Genomic DNA, 17023 nt, shown 5'->3' with positions numbered 1-17023 from the left:
GGGTTTTGTTCAACAAAGGATCGAAAGGGCATCGATGAATGGGTGCTAATGAAGCACGACAACCAATGAGACAAAAATAATCTTTTTTAGGTGTCAAAGAAGAGATTCAAATGGTAATACACATATTCCTGAGTCTTTCTGCAACTTAAGGAATGGAACCGGACTGGTTTGTCCGCAAAAAATCCGCCAAAGCTGGTTTATCAAGGCACCTGGCTGCCAATCGAATCCAATCCGTCACCTCCTTCCTCCGACGGAGATCAGAAAGACTGCTTCTTGGCTCCGAACAGCTGCAAAGGTGACAGAGTATGTATGAGCTATTTCTCTTTAATTTGGGATACTCTAGAGGTGTTCAATAATGAAGGAGAGCTTTTGTTTTGAGTAACTTTAGGCGGCTAACGCTTCCCCTCGCAGGTCCACTGATGGGCGGGTTCATGTCCAAGGTGGGTCGTGGCAGACGGCGGTCGCCCATGAGAAGCCTGCAGAGGATGATGAGGAAGCTGCACCGGAGACAGTGCCGGCACAAGAGGCGCCAGCGCAGATGGTTCCAGTTCCGCAAGAAACAGATTCGGAAGGAACGAGTGAGGAAGCGGAAGAAGTCACTGGCGGAAAGCCTGGGCTGGGAGGGCTGAGGAATCCAAGAAAGATGGCAGAACAGGAAGTCAATACTGACTTCATTTTTTCAAAGGGGATGAATTTTTTTTGCTTTGCTAAATTAACTGTTAGGAATTCAGGGCCAATGAGGCTAGCCTAGCACAGTTCGCGTAGCATGCTAACAGGGGGAGACGAAGCTTCTTCAAGCCATGACTCTTCATCCTCCAGAAGAAATGCGGTGGCGCTGATTTCCCACCACAATGAAAATAGCAGAACGCTAGCTTCAGATCGTGCAGCATTAAATTCATCTGAAGTAGAAGAGGCGGCACATTGTCAAACAAGGAACATGAAGAAAAAGCAATGTGATGTACAGGCATTTCAAGTCTTTATTGTGACAGGCGGCGCCCCCGAGGGCCAGATTGTGGACGGAGAACTGGAAAAGTGTCTTTTGGCCGGATGTCCTTTCGGTGCCTGCAGCCTTGTTTGCACTTCTACAGCGACTTTCTCAATATTTGTAACAATCACATGTGAATTTACTCTTTAAATGATTTCATGAATTTATTACAATGTAATAAATAAAATTTAAAAAGCTAACAATCTGGATATTTTTTATACATGACGACAGTGGATTTTTCACAGGTTTTTTTTTTTTTTTTTTGGTTTTAATCTAAATATCTGATCACTGACAAATATATAAATATTCTATAATACGATTCTGAAGCTGTATTTCCTCTCATTTTGAGAACTTTCTTGCTAACCCCCTCCATGGGCTGAGTCACTGGGGGATGATCTGGACTATACGTTCAAGAATCCAGATAAAGAAAAACTAAAATGATGCTTTGCCCTTGTCAGGCAAAGTAAATGTAAAATCCACAAATGGGAGATGAGGCGTTAGATCTCCTGTCCTCCGCTCCCGGCCCCAATCTCCTGCAAACATGAAGCTTTTACGCTAAACCCTTTCAGTGCGACCGGGTTCTCCCCGGCATCCCGCAAGTTTGGTACCTGGTGCCCTGCACTTTTTGCAGTAATCTTCAGAGCTTCAGAGCGATACCACATTGTGACGTCCACAGACTGCCAACAGTCCAAGTCTGCATTTTTAAAGAACCCTGGCACTACACGCTAACATGGTAGCCTTCTCCAGCTCTTCTTTTGCGGACAAGTCCGCCATCGCCAAAGCTGTCATTGTGTTTAATGTTGCCGGATGTTGAGGGCAACATGGAAGTCAGTCGTGATGGAACTGCGTTGGGAAAAGCACTTAATAAAACACTTGAAAACATCTGGATTCCTGCTAGGTCCTTCAGGTCAAGACAAGACACACTCCACCTGCTCCTGGGTCAGCTGTGCAAGTCTTTGGTGTGTGCGAGTGTGTTGACCGTCCCGGGTCAGTTCCAGCTTCCTGAAGAAGCCTGGGCGCCTTCTGAGCCTTGGTGGATGAGTGACTCCCCGTTGCTCTTCTCAAGCAGCGCGACACTGCGAGAATTATTGCTCTACGAACAGAGGTGGAGACACAGAGGGCTGGGGATCACATGGGTGCAAAAGCCACTTTATATTCTGCAGAAAATGGTAATAAAACAGTAATAACACGATAAATACTTCACACCATCTGTGGAGTTTAACTATGACGTAGAGTTTTTTTGAGGGGTGGTCAAAGTCAAAACGGGGAGGAAGCAAAGATGTTAAGGCAGATTCACGCATTTATTTGGTTACAACAACAGTTGTACAAAAATAAACCCATGTAATTTTATATATACATATATATATGTGTGTGTGTGTGTGGAGGAAGCTTTGGCACATGAAAAGTCTAGTCCAAAGGTAGTTGGGACGCACGGTGTAATCCCTGGATATTTCCAGTCTCGTAGTCTGGATGTATTTTTTTAACAGTGGCCGCCACAGGGGGTGAGCGCTCATCACGTGACGAAGATCCACCACAGAAGCGACATTGCGAGTTGTGGGGCTGCATGCTAACTAAGATGCGAACCCCTAGCCCCCATAAATGTAATTAAAAAAAAAAAAAAAGACAGGAAATGGACGGCTCCCTCCTCTAACCGCGTCCAACCACAAGAGTTGATCGCGTAAACCGAGGATTTCATTCGACTTATTCGGCTGCATTTGGTAAATCTATGTCTTTAAAAACAAACAGAAAAGAAAAATGAGAGGAGGATTTATTTCCTTCTTTCCTGTCTTTGGATTCTGGATTAAAAGCTGGGTTATTTCTCCGGGGCAACGGACTGATGTGGGAAACATAACCCCGGAGACGACAGCGAAACAAGAGGAATTCGCTGTGGAGTAGAAACAAGAAAGTTCCTGCTAGCAGCGCTAACAGCGTGTGTGTGTGGGAGGCGTGCACATTGGTATTCTATCTCACACACACACACACACACACACACACACACACACACACACACACACACACACACACACACACACACACACACACACACACACACACACACGAGGAAGGATTCAAAGACATTGTGTCGGGCGACCGCCTTGAACCACCAGCGCACATCTGGACGTGTTTAAGGCACTAATGGTTAAAATACAGCGGCGGTATGGAAACGCTGTCGCTACAAACATCCTTGCACAAGACTGTATTCACCAAACACACACACATAGCAACAAACATGTTTACAGTGGGTGTCTGTGTTTTTGAAAGATCTGACAATGACTCAGCGTCTTTTCCCGCCACATCGGGAGTTCTTCCTGCCGATAAACAACGCTGAGCGGGTCGGTGGGTGTAAAAACTCGGGCCATCAGTTGGGGTGGGCGGGGCCTGGGGTCGATCCGGTTAGCGACGACCATGAAAGGTCAAGTGGGTTGGATGATGCGCCCAAAATGTCTCCGCTCTATTCGGCTACAGTCAGCGATTTAACCGAGTCTTCGGCGTGTGGTTTTCGCGAGGCGTTCGAGGGCCCCACTGAGGGGCCGTGCTTTTTCCGCGGTTCTACTTGTGACCGAGGTTGTTGCTGCCGTTGCTCTCGGACAGTACCTCGTGCTCCAGCGTGTTAAAGTGAACATCTGACTGGCTCTTGCGGCTCTTCCCCCGCCACCACTGGCACTTCATGATCTCCTTGAAGGTCTTCCTCATCTCCGCGTCCCGGAAGCAGTAGATAATGGGGTTGACGAAGGAGTTGCATTCGGCCAGCACCAGGCAGTACTTCTCGTAACGCAGCACCTTGCACCGGTCGCAGCCCAGGCCGTCCAGCAGGAGCACCACCAGCCCTGGCGTCCAGCAGAGCACGAAGCAACCTGCGAGGAGGACAGAGGTCACAAGAAGGTCGAAGTGGGCCCGTCTGGGGAACTTCACTGAGTTCTCCTCCTCCGGGCCAGGGTTCTCCTCTAGCATTAGCTTGTCAAGTGCGAATGACATGCGACTCTGTGATCAATAAGTGACCGGGTCGGATTAAACCCCGCCCTCTTTAGGGAGCGTATCCCAGGATGACTGCGCCGCGCTTTCAACCCTCGCTGAGACGGGACGCGGGAGGACGCTCCATCGCCGGCTGCCGAGTGACGGCAGGCAGGAGTGCGGTTTGAGAGGCTGAGGAATTTGACCGAGAGCTGAACAAGGCAGAGCGGGAGGAGGAGGAGGAGGTTTACTCAAACAGAAACACGAGGCGCTAGCCGGGAAAGAAGTGCAGGACGAGCCGACTCTGCTTTGACATGTTGAGACAAGCTGCGAGCTGGGAAGGGAGAGGAGCGGAGGGGATCATGTGCGGTGGGTTTTTAGTATTTTGGGGTAAATTAACAGAGGTTGGAGATTAGAATTTGATCTCTTTGATTCTGAGAAGCAGGATTAGAGGACTCCTCATTCTCAGATGTGTTATTCCACATTTATTACAATTCACTTTCGCATCTCTGCAATGGTTTATAACTCTTTCTGGACAATTAGGCGCCGGACAGGTCACAAAAATATGACTTCTGGCTTTCATGATCAACTCCTGTCATGTGCTGGAAATCACACATAGCCTCTGTGTGTGTGTGTGTGTGTGTGTGTGTGTGTGTGTGTGTGTGTGTGTGTGCGCGCGCGCGCGCCCAGCCCAGGTGCAGTCTCACCCAGGATCATGGAGACGGTCTTCATGAGGTTCAGCACAGTTCCCCTGTGCCTGATCTGCGTGGTGTGCTGAGATATCTGCTTGCTCTTGTGCCGGACGTAGATGAAGATGCGCGTGTAGACGGCGACCATGATGGAGAAGGTCAGCAGGTTGAGCACGCCCCAGAACACCAGGTAGCTGCGGCTGTAGAGCGGCGCCATGGTGGAGCAGTTTTCCAGGTCGCACAGGCAATGCCAGCCCATGGTGGGGATCAGGCCCATGATGATGGCCACCACCCAGATGAGCACCATCAGTACAACTACCCGCCGGATGCTCATCTTGCTGTGGAGTTGCATGTTGAAGATGGTCTGGTGGCGCTCCACCGCCACCGCCAGCAGGTTGAGGACAGATGCCGTCAGGCTGGTGTCGATCAGGCTCTGCCGCAAGAACCATTGGTACTCGGTGAGCTTGATGGTCCACGGCCCCGTGTGGAACATCAAGTGGAGGTAGGACACACCTGCAATGGAGAGCGGCAGCTTTCAGGCGCCTCGGCAGAGAGGAGCTTCAACCTGGCGGACGTTAATCTGGTGTTCCCCTCCCTGTCCCCTTGCTGTTATCCCTCCCTGCCACTGAATCGGATTGTTTTTTTTATTGAAAAAGGGGGATAACTTGGGATAACGTTCACTTAACACAGAAAGATTTAAAGATACTACGCCAACTATTTCTGAGAAAAAAATTAAACAGAAAAACACAGTGAAAAATAAGGGGCATGAATCCTGCAGCCAAAAAGACTTCAAATGTCCTCCATGTTTGTAGTTTTTATGCCCTTAATAGCTATCGTGTTATTAAAGGTAATATGTTTTAGCACATTTAAAGAAAAGATGCAGGGTATAAATCAGTCATATCGGGTGGACTTGAGTACTTTGCGGTAAAACCCCAGAGGTATTTGAAGTAACGTCTGGTACCTGAGAAGAGGTCCGCCAGTGCCAGGTTGCCCAGCAGGTAGTAGATGGGAAAGTGGAAGCGTTTGTTCTTCAGGATGGCGAGAATGACCAGGATGTTGGAGAAGATGACCACGAAGCAGACGGCCATGCCCAGAGTCACGATCACATAGTCCCGCGTGCGCCAGTGGTCACTGATGTTCTTGCCGCTCCTCTCGTAGAAGAACTTGACGGTGCGGTTCTGGTAGCAGCCCTCGCTGTCGTTGGAGAAGCTGGCCATGTTTGTAGGGAGGGAGTGGGGGTGGGACGTTGGATGGACGGAGACGGGATCAGAGCAGGCCCGGCGAGGTCAGACGCCTTTCAGTCAGGGCCAGGACAGGGTGGGATTTGGGCGTCGGTCAGTTTCGCCCTCTCTGGTGAGATGAGGTACCGCATGCCATCAACTGTAAATGGGTGGGTCAAATCTGACGTCTTAATCTTAATCCAAGGGATGCTGGATGGAGGGGTTTAACCTGTGGGGGGGTTTGGGGGAGGAGCAGCGTTAGAGGCATCGGAATACTGATTCATTTTCTCTCTGGCATTTTGGAACTGAATGCACTTGGTTGGGAAAAAAAAAAACTCTTGAAGAGAGCAACGCAGGTGACAATTAATTACTGTTAAAACAGATCACGGACGCAAAAAAATAAAGAAATAATATGAGAGTTTGTCAAAGATTCAGTCCATCAGCTGAACCGGTTTCTTCAACATTAAGAGGACTCAGAATCCCCTTGTGTGTAACTACAATAAAACCAGATTTGTGTCAGAAAGCAAGAAGAGCTACTTTAGAAAACGGGCTACATTGGGCGAGTCACAGCCTCAGTGGCTGCAAACACACAGTAAGAAAAACAAGTGATTTTATGTAAATGTGCGGTTGACAGGCCAACTGAGTGGCAACTGGGGATAAGAGGTAACATGAAACCCACTGGAGTGAGCGAGAAATGTATCAGAAAAAGGGGTTCGGAATAAAAACTCTCACATCAAGGTCACTCAAGACGTTCGCCAGCACAACTGTCAGCTCGGAAAATCACCCCACCCTTTGTGACCTCCGTCGTAAACCAGAAAATCCCGACCGGCAGCAAAACCACGAGGACAGGGATCTTTTCCTGCTGGGACCCGTCGCCCCGACAAGCCCCGGCAGAACCGCAGGGGGGGGCGGAGGTGGGGGGGCGTGGAGGAGGGGGTGGCGCTTTCAAGGAGAACGGCCGAACCGCCGCTTTCAAGAAAAACATCCAAAGATGTGGCGGACGACAAGAACAAGAGTCTTCGGCCCAGAGTAAACTGCTGAAGACCGCGCAGGCTGAGAGTCAAGAGGATGTGCATGCACACTAACACACACACACACACACACACACACACACACACACACTTGCACAAAAACTGAAAAGACACGCACAGTAACATCAGTACTATTCGACAATAGAGAACGGCGGAGCAGCTCCCTGTAGCAGAGACACACCTCACAATTACACAATCCAGCTATGTAACCCAATCTCAATCCAAACATGCACGCACGCACGCACACACACACACACACGAACAAGGAGACTCGGTGACCCACTCTCCTAGAAGGGTGTGCAGAAAAAGGGATGCCAAATCTAAAACAGAAAAATGTGGGGAGCAAGGCACTTCAGAAAATATGAAAATAAAACAAAGATGGAGGAGGAACACCAGAGAACGTCCACCCCTCCGCTTGAGTCGGGCGCTGTGGCAACGACTGATGAGGGGGCTCTCACGGCTGCAGATTCTGCAATTTCTGGCAGATTAAAAAAAAAAACACTTCATAGATTATACCTGATTTCAAGGTTAGATTAATGGTGTAAGGGCGGATATCAGCCACTACAGGCGCTACAATATTCATATATATATATGTATATATATATATATATATATTTACACACACACACACACACACACCCCCTTCACAACTGCAAAATAGGAAACCTTTATCAAGCTCTGACTATGTAATGAGACTAGCATAGGGTAAAACAAACTCGAAATAAATGAACTACTTAGTCCAGCTCTGATTCTGTGATGAAGTGCTTAGTTTCAGGAAAAGACAAGAACTTCAGTACTACAGTACTGAGTACATTCCTAAGAGTAATACTAGCTGTTTGGGCAGGTTTGCAGTTAAACGAGAAGTTTTCCTTGTTTTTGACTTGTAGTCCTTAAAGAGTATATCAGTATCAGAAATATTTACTAAATTGGCCACAAATCGTCAAAATGCGAAGAGCAGATGAGCTGTTAGCTTAGCATAAGGCACACAAAAAGCTGACTTGCCTGTTCAAACCGCTCAGACTGACAGTTAGCAGAACATACTCTTAACAAATCAACTGAGGTGACCTCATAACGTTTGTTCTGTTAACCCGGAGGAGCTCGGCTGGACCTTGGACCCCAGCTGGCTAATGTGTGGTGGGTTTAAGGCTCCGGGGCTTTATTACAACAATAAAATACAATTTCAAATTAAAAGTCCTTTCATGTCCGATAAATTGGGATTCATCCTTGTTCAAAAGCTTGGGTTAATTAGGTTCCCCCCAGGCTTTGTCTTTAAATACTGCCCTTTGCAAAGGAGGTGTCGGACCACAACGGAAGATCAAACACCCCTTGCAGTGCAAACACGCTCTCAAGGGAACGTGCATGTGCGTGTCTGCAAATGAGGACAGCGAAACCACTGATGCGAGTCACGACAAAAGATTGAGGCGCTTTTGAAACTTTCAATTTAAACATGACAAAAAACAAAAAAACTGTCCGCCTTTCAGTCGGCGTTTCTGCGTTTGGAGGTGAAAAGCTGCATCTCTTCTGCTTCCGCAAAGACATTTTATAATTTCGAAGGTGGTTAACCACTGTGAGCCAGAAAGGACATTGAAAATTAAATGAATTAACAAATTAAAAAAATAGAAGATGCTGGAGCTACATTGATTGCTTTCAAACCTGTTTTCCAGGTAAAAATTTTTTTTTAATTATTTCAAGGTTACGTGCCTGGAAAATTGCCCAGTAGTTTTCCAGGATGCAAGGAAATGCCATTAAAATAATTAAGTGAAAAGTCCAGATGGCTTATGCTGTGACGGCGAGGGAGCTAGCTTAGCATAACCCCTCCAGGGGGCTCCATCTTCTGGTTAAGAATAATACAACTGCTGCGCTAGCAACGTTTATCATCTGCACAGTTGGGAGTCGTTACCCGGGAAACGGGTGCAGACCACTGGAAGCCTGGCAGCGCTGCGCCGTGTCAAATGGAAAATAAACGGGACTTTTTTTTGGACCCTGGTTTTGGTTACCGCTCCCTTGCAGCGCCACGCCAGCGCATTTCAACAAGCTAAAGCAAATAAGCGTGTTTTTCCCCTCAGAATGTCCCCGTCTAATTCAGAAATATTAAAACGGGGGCCCAATGGACGAGTAGGTCAGAGGCTAATCTAAGTTAACAACTTGCGAGATTGGATAATGTCATTGTCTGACGAAGGTTAACTTCAAAATGAGCATCTTGGGTTTCGCTTGTAAACTAGGTTCAAACTAAACCCTGTCAGAAGAAGAAGGAGGTGCTTTTGCAGCAGCTGGAAGGGACAGAAGACAAACATGACTTCAGGTTTCACGCATGGCGTGCATGTGAACGCCGCTCAGCAGACGTCGGTTTGAATGCAAAGCCATAATTACCGGGGAAGCCACACCCTCACTTCCCTCCCCCCCTTCACCACCGCTCCCTCGGCAGAGGACATTTTCACATTAGACAGTAGAAGTGGTGATCTAAGCTGGAGAGGCGGCCATGGCGCTGCGCTCAGGTTGCAGGTGAAAACAAAAAGGAGGAGGGCTCTGCTCTGGGTGAAGATCGGTGGATGTGTTTGTTTAAAACACACTCCCTCCTCTATAGAGTCTAACCAACTGTGAAGGACGCTCAGGTGGGGGTTGGGGTTGAAGGTGAGATGAGAACTTGCAGTGCGACTGGGTGCCGGGTGGGGGAGGTTGGTTGCGAGGTTGGCATTTAAAGTGCGAAATAAATCACTTGTTATTCATATCAGCGGTTATAAGACACTGTCAATGGCACCTCCCTCAACCAGTTTCACCCAAAACAAAATTATTCTTATCGGTTGTAACACCTTCCCCCCATCCCTGTCCACCAGGCCGAGGACGCCAAAAAAAAGAGGAGTCGCCGTCACTTTGCAAAGAAAACAGTGAGGGGGAGACAAGTTTGAAAGAACAAAATAAATTTCAGGCTGTCCCAAAACGGTGTCTTTGCAAATACGGTTTCCTGAAATTGCACCAAAGAAGGGGGAGGTGGTACCAGGTGACCCCAGGGTGGACCTCACCTGGACCTCCACTTCCACGGTGGAACCCCAGAGGTATTTATCAGTTGATTTCCCCCCTTTAAAAAAAACTATTTTTGCCTTCAGAGCACAACTACAAAACGCCTTGTAATTTATTGCAGTGCCCCCCCCCCCCCGCAACTCCGCTGCACAGGCGCAGTACGCATTTAACCGCCAATCCTTCATTTTTACAGGCTCCACATCCGGATGGATTCTTACTTTTGTTTTAGTAAGTAAAGTTTTTTTTAAATTTTAACAAAAGTATAAAATTAAAAACAACATTCGGATGCGCGAGCCTGCGCTGCGACCTATCAGAAGATGTATACCCCTCCCGCGAGCTCGATCTCTATGTAAAGTCCCCTGACCCCCCACGCGCGAGCTGTCCATTCACACAGCAGGAAGAGAGCGGGGGGAGGGGGGGATCACTCTTTCTCCAAGACGTAAATACTTACGCACCTTTAACTAGTTCCGGTCAATTAAATCCTCGCCGAGTTGGAGAGCTCTCGTGCGTGCTCCCGACGGAGTCACGAAAAAAAAAATCAATTTTTTTGTCTTTTAAATAAAGCTTCCCTCGGGTTCTACCGGCGGTCCATCCCGGGTCTTCTTCTTCTTCTTCTTTTGGCTCTGACCAACTCCGGTGCCTCCGCCACCTGTGCGTACTAGTTTTTGTTCACTTCCTCCGTTGGACTCTCTTCCGGTTATTACCTGCGCACGGTGAGTCGCTCGGTAAGTCCCGGGAGGAGCAAGGAAGGGTGCGGTTTGCCTCCGCTGCTGCTGCCGCCTCTCTCCCCGCGAAGGAGCGGCCGGACTCCCGGCTCCTCCGCCTCCGCCTCCTCCGCGTTTGCCGCCCGGTGCGGCCCCCTCCGTTGGATGAGCGTGAGACGTGGGTGGCCAATGAGAGAGCGAGTTCGATGGTGATTGACAGCTGGATGGTTGACACAAGGGTTGAGGCTGATGATTTGAACATTTTTACAAGTGACATTTAAAAAAACAAATCATTTTATTATTACTTTCTTCCATTAATGTTACCAATTTGTTTATTATTATTATTATCATCATCATTATCATTATGAACATTTTCTTAGTATTTCATTAAAGGTTTTTTGTTAGCACTAGCGCTTATCTTCACTTGACATCTTGCTGTCAGGGTTGTTTCTGTTACATCATTATTATTATTTTTGTCAATATTTTGATTTTATCAACATTTTATTAAGTTTATTTACCAGTATATATATTCATATTTGTTAACGCTCATTTTCACTCAACATTTTGTTTCAGCATAATAGCTGAAGGTGGAAAATGAAAGAGAGGCAAGGGTAGAAGAGGTGACTCTTGCAAACCACAAAGTAGCAGAGGTTAGTAACAGTGATGTGAGGAAAGCATTGAAGAATAGCATACAGTCATTTGGCAGACGCTTTTATCCAAAGTGACTTACCGTGGACACGCCGGGGGTTGACAGTTCTCATAATTATTATTTTATTATTTCCACTTAATTATCCTAATTAGGATTCTTGCGAATTTTGAAGTCACTGTTTACTATTTGAAAAGTACTTTTTATTAATATATCATTTCTTGCTGGCTTTCTGTAACATTGAAGTTACTGATCTGTAAAGTTGTTTGATTCTAATTGTTTAGCTTGCTGTGCAGCTTACTTGGTTTCTTAATTTTTCGTAGTTTTCTTATTGTTTTTTTTTTTTTGTTTGTTTGTTTTCTCGTTATTTGTTGCTTCACAGACTTTCTTGCATGAATATAAAATGTAAACTTTGAGAGAAACTTGTTATTTCCTGTCTTGTATATACCTTTTTTTCAATTTTCTTGGTATTTTTGTATATTTTAGGGATACTTTGAGAGTCTGGTCTAAAAACTTGTTTAAAATCAAAATAAAATTAATTTAAATCACTAAAGCTGTGTAAACAAAAGTTGTGAATCCTAGTGCTCCAGTCAAAAGTTTTCCTGTCTGAAACAGGGTTGGAGGGGAAAAGTACTGTGAAAACAATGTTGAGTACTTGAAAGTTGTACTTCTGCAAATGTACTTTCCACAGTCGATAACCCGACCCAGATACTTCAGTTTGCTGAATGTTTGACCTGGAAGGACTCACTCAAACTTTTCCTTTGTGGAAAACCATCAACACCCTGCCAGGAGGGACGCGAACAATAACAATAATAATAACCCGGGGCCAAGAATTCCATGCATTAATGCACAAGGCGTGCACATTTATCTTGGAAACGTGCGGGCAACAGATAAAGGAGAGGTCGGGGATAGCTCTCTTGTTTGCAACGAGGGGACGAAGATGTAAAGGAAAAAGGAAGATCGGGGAGAAGTTATGGAGGCCGAGGCGGAGGGGATGGCAGGAGGTCACAGCGGGGAGACTGTTTCACATCAGACGATGACAGACATCAAAAATATTTCTAACGTCTGTCCAACCAAGATGTCAACCAGACCCCTCGCATATTTGTGGTGGTTTACAAATGGCGCTTACCTGAGAGGCTGATCAGACCAGGGGCCAGGTTGGGGGTTCTTGGAAAGGGCACTCTTGTCAAAGTGAAGGAGAACGATAGAAAAAATACATAAAAACAAGTTATCTGACAGCTGCTGCACGCGGCACGTCGCTAAACGGGCCGAACCAATCCGAGCAATACCGGGTTGGGTGGCAAGGTGCGCATCTTCCAGTCGAATCGCCACTTGTCCATAAACACCACGGAAGAAGAGATGAAGGTGAAGGCCAAACGAGAGATTGGAACAGACGCTCATCGGTGAACATTGTCGGGTTTGGCCGCAATGTTCTCTTGCTATCACCAGTGGGCATCAAAACACAGGTACACAGGGAAAGTCAAAGGTTAAAGGACGTTTTGAACCCATAATGGACTCTGTCGTCTTGACAGAAAGACACAGTGAAGTACATGGATGGAGTACATGGATGAAGTACACAGATGAACTACATGGATGGAGTACAGGGATGGAGTACTGAGATGAAGTACTGGGATGAAGTACTGGGATGAAGTACACATCAGAGGAAGTAACCGAGCTGTGTAGTATACACTATAATATGTACTTTGGTATGGTTGAGTAAATAATAAAGCCACAGCTGCCAGACTGTGTAATGTCATGTATAATGTGTGAGATGAGTGTTAAAGAAAGGAAGAGACGAAAAGAAAATATGTGCAAAGACTGGTGGGAGGTTGCAGGAAAACCCGTGTCTTTCCTGTTTATGTGACTACTGGAGTGAGTGTGTGTGTGTGTGTTAGTGTCTGTGGGGGGGTCGTCATGTAATGTATTTGCACTTTGTTCCAGCTTGTTATGCTTTCCAGTTTGCCCTGAGGTCTCCCTCGTTTCCCCTTCACCCTCGATATGTCACCATGGTAAGGATGATGCTGCCCCCCCCCCCCCCCCCCCCGGATAAAACGCATATTCCCTTTAATTTAGTCAAGTTGGCGATGTTTCCAATTTAATTGTTTCACTTTAAGTTTCATCCAATCACAGCCGTCTGGGGGGGCAAAGCAATGCGCCAACACTGCAGGGGTCATAATCCGGAGATAAGGTCACTAAATCATCACATATCGGATTAAACTAAACAAGATTTGGTGATTTAGCTTCGCAGTAGAAGAAAATGTTAGTTAAAACCTCCCCAAAATTGCTTTTTTGTCCCCTTGAGTGATATTTTTTTTTTCTGTGAGAACACAGCTTTAGCTCACACAGTTAACCAGAAAAGATTTAAGAATCGCCTTTTGAAAGAGGAAGTGGGAGTTAGCATAGCATAGTGGTGTTGTGCTCAGGTTCTGCTTCTTCAAACAGACACCTGACTCTCTGTTCTCCCAAACGTCCTTGGTGGGTTTCTTAAAAATGACAGGTGGAACGAAGCATTAACACTTGGGGGGGTCGACGAAGGTCACCATGGCAACCTGAAGGATTCATCGACAGCGTAAACATTGACACGGCGACCTTGATGTTAGCAAAAGCTAAATCTTTGGTCAGGGAATATAGGGCAGTAGTCTGGTGATCGTGAAGTTTTGAAACAGGAAGTGATATCTCGCTGGTGAGTAGCTACTTCCTGTGACAGTTACATCCGACTGTTAGATCCTCAGTAGTAGCCCTGTGCCTGGTCGGGAAAGAAACAAAAAAACACAAATATAAACAGAACACATACAAATAGAATACATGCAAATACAAATGTGATACAAAAAATACAATCAAAATACATTCAAATAACAAATACAACATGCAAACACGCTGGCCCTGAATAAGAAAAGCTAATTCTAACAGAATACCTGATCCAACCTCAAGGTGGCCAGCATTCTGCCTCGACCACTTGGTGTAGAGAGAGAGAGAGAGAGAGTGCGATAGAGAATACACACAGAATACACGTAAATCCAAATCAGATACATGCAAATACAGCCCGGATGTACTCATGTAGAAACTGGATACACATAAATTCGAATGAAATAATCACACAAGACCAACGCACACGCCATCTGATATTCAAGTCTGCAATTGTGTCACCCAAATGCACATCTTCAATCTAATTATGGGCTGGTGCGTTGCTCTCAGAGGCTCCCTGCCTTCAGTCACCACAGGTGAAATGGAAACCCTGACAATGAAACCAGACAAACAGGAAGAGGAGGAGGTTGCGGAGACGGCGCCAGAAGCGGCAGCCATGAAATGCTGATGCGAGTGCAGAAGAATCTGCAAAGATGTATCATGTTTGTGCGGTGTTGTGCAACGGCTACACTCAAGAGTGTCTTCGTGCACGAATGAGCACATGAGGAGTCACTTATTGACATCTGGAGCTGATCTGGTTGGAGCCTTGATGTCCCACTAATTGCCCCCATCACCAATTTCCACCCTCCCACCACCACCTCCGCCGCTGCTCGTAACAGCGTTTGCATGATGACTTCTTGCTCAAGCACACAGGAAGTTAGTGGTGTGCTGCATGCAGCTGCTACATGTTCCTGTGCGTTCGAAGCACACAAACACACAAACACACACACACATACACACACACACACACACACACAAACACACAAACACATACACGAACACACACACACACACACTTTTTCTTTTCAAGCGATGACATCACAAGAGGAAAGGCAAGAGTCTGGGACTGAGAGTAGGGACTTTGAATATTGTAACTATGACAGGAAAAAGGTAGAGAGTTGGTTGACATGATGCACAGAAGGAAAGTGGATGAACTGTTTGTCCTAATAACCAGGTAGAAAGGTAGTAAGGCTAGAAGCTTATAAGCAGGCTTTAAGTTGTACTATCATGGTATTGACAAGAAGAGAAATGGAGTAGGAGTTATCTTGAAGGAGGAGTTTGTTAGGAATGTTCTGGAGGTGAAAAGAATGTCAGATAGGCTTATGAGTCTGAAATGGAAAGGTGTGATGCTCTATGTTGTTAGTGGCTATGCCCTGCAGGTGGGATGTAAGTTAGAGGAGAAGGAGAAGTTCTGGAATGAGCTCGATGATGTGATGCAGAACAGTGGTATGAGAGAGTGATAATTGTTGAAAACTTCAATGAGCATGTTGGTGCAGGCCATAGAGGGGATGAAGAAGTGATGGGATGCAGATTTGGTATACAGGATAGGAACGCAGAGGGACAGATGGTGGTAGATTTTGCAAAAAGGATGGAAATGGCTGTAGTGAGCACTTTTTTCCAGAAAAGACAGGAACATAGGGTAACTTATAAGAGCAGAGGTAGGAGCACGCAGGTAGACTACATCTTGTGTAGATGAGGTAACCTGAAAGAGATCAGTGACTGCAAAGTAGTTGTAGGTGAGAGTGTATCCAGACAGCATAGAATGGTGGTTTGTACAGGGAGATGCAACGTTAGGGTAAAGACAGGCAAAACAACCACAAAGGCAAAACAACGAGCGTACGATGACTTGTATGCACTGTTGGACAGTAAGGAGGGAGAGAATGATCTATACAGGTTGGCGAAACAGAGTGATAAAGATGGAAAGAATGTACAATGGGTCTGACGGATAAAGGATAGCTCAGATGGAACAGTGAGGCTACAGGGAGTGGAGATCAGGAAGTTGGAGGATTTCAGGTACTTGTGGTAAACAGTCCAGAGCAATGGAGAGTGTGGAAAAGAGGTGAAGAGACGGGTTCCAGCAGGTTGGAATGGATGGAGAGAAGTGTCAGAGGTACAAAGAGATAGAGGACTATTGGCCAGAATGAAAGGAAAGGTGTACAAGACAGTGGTGAGACCAGCAATGCTGTATGGACTAGAAACAGTTACAATGACCAAAAGACGGGAGGCAGAGCTCGAGGTCGCAGAGATGAAGATGCTAAAGTTTTGTTCGGGAGTGAGCAGGATGGAGAGGATCAGAAATGAGTCTATCAGAGGAACAACACGTTAGATGTTTTGGAGAGAAGGTCAGAGAAGCCAGACTGAGACGGTTGGGTCATGTACAGAGGAGGGATTGTGAATATATTGGTAGACGAATGCTGGAATTGGAGCTGCCAAGCAGGAGGTCTCGAGGAAGACCAAGGAGAAGATTTATGGACGTAGTGAGAGAGGATACGAAGGTAGTTGGTGTGAGAGGAGGACACAGAGAATAGGGTTAGACTGAGAAGGGTGATTCGCTGTGGCAACCCATGAAGGGAAAAGCCGAAAGGAGAAGAAGTGTATCTGTGTGTGTGTGTGTGTGTGTGTGTATGTATTAACTGGGGGGGGGGGGGGGTTGCCAGTGGTTGCCAGTTCCCTAGACAGAAAAGAAGCATTTTTCCATCCAGATTTCCCACCGATAAAATGCGAGGTCATTGTCCGTTGACGTGGTAACCTCCGGCCTCCAGGTGTGCGATTAAAACTCAACAGCTGCAACGCTGGCGAGGGTTCTCGTGCACCGACACGCCTGTAGGAATGCTACCACGTCCAGGGGTGTGTATCCCGCTTCTACGACCTGCCCCTGCCATTGCTACCTCTTTAAACTGGTGTCTCAGAATCTCATCCACGGGTGGAGCACGGTTTCCATGGCTGCAGGGTTATCTATGTAAGCAACCACTTCATAACTCTGAGCCACGCGTGATGGATAAGCCGGTTCCGATTTGACCATTTCCTGCAGGATGAACCTTCTTCCTGTGTATGCATCCAGCTGTCCCACCTCCAAAAACCACGCCTGTAATT

The 17023-nt window shown here is 46.6% G+C and overlaps 1 protein-coding gene and 1 long non-coding RNA gene across 2 annotated transcripts; one reads left to right on the top strand and one right to left on the bottom strand.

Moving 5' to 3' along the window:
* The first annotated feature begins 232 nt into the window (after positions 1 to 232).
* LOC147228886 (uncharacterized) lies at positions 233 to 2609 on the top strand. The gene is made up of 2 exons (XR_015106963.1): positions 233 to 303; positions 412 to 2609. It is a non-coding gene; the product is annotated as an uncharacterized LOC147228886 (long non-coding RNA).
* On the bottom strand, positions 960 to 12416 carry lpar2b (lysophosphatidic acid receptor 2b). The gene is made up of 6 exons (XM_086157190.1): positions 12375 to 12416; positions 10351 to 10819; positions 5588 to 6075; positions 4645 to 5139; positions 3581 to 3840; positions 960 to 2078 (listed from the first exon to the last, which is right to left on the bottom strand). Exons 3-6 carry the CDS (start codon positions 5841 to 5843, stop codon positions 1974 to 1976), a joined length of 1116 nt encoding a protein of 371 aa, XP_086013316.1. The 5' UTR covers positions 5844 to 6075; positions 10351 to 10819; positions 12375 to 12416; the 3' UTR covers positions 960 to 1973.
* Positions 12417 to 17023: the final 4607 nt, after the last annotated feature.

The sequence above is a fragment of the Fistularia commersonii genome, chromosome 12, assembly GCF_037954325.1.
Source record: "Fistularia commersonii isolate RoL2024-O1a breed Wild chromosome 12, RoL_Fcom_v1.0, whole genome shotgun sequence".
Lineage (NCBI taxonomy): Eukaryota > Metazoa > Chordata > Actinopteri > Syngnathiformes > Fistulariidae > Fistularia > Fistularia commersonii.
Note: the sequence above shows the minus strand (reverse complement) of the source record. Positions and strands in the feature narration are given on the sequence as shown.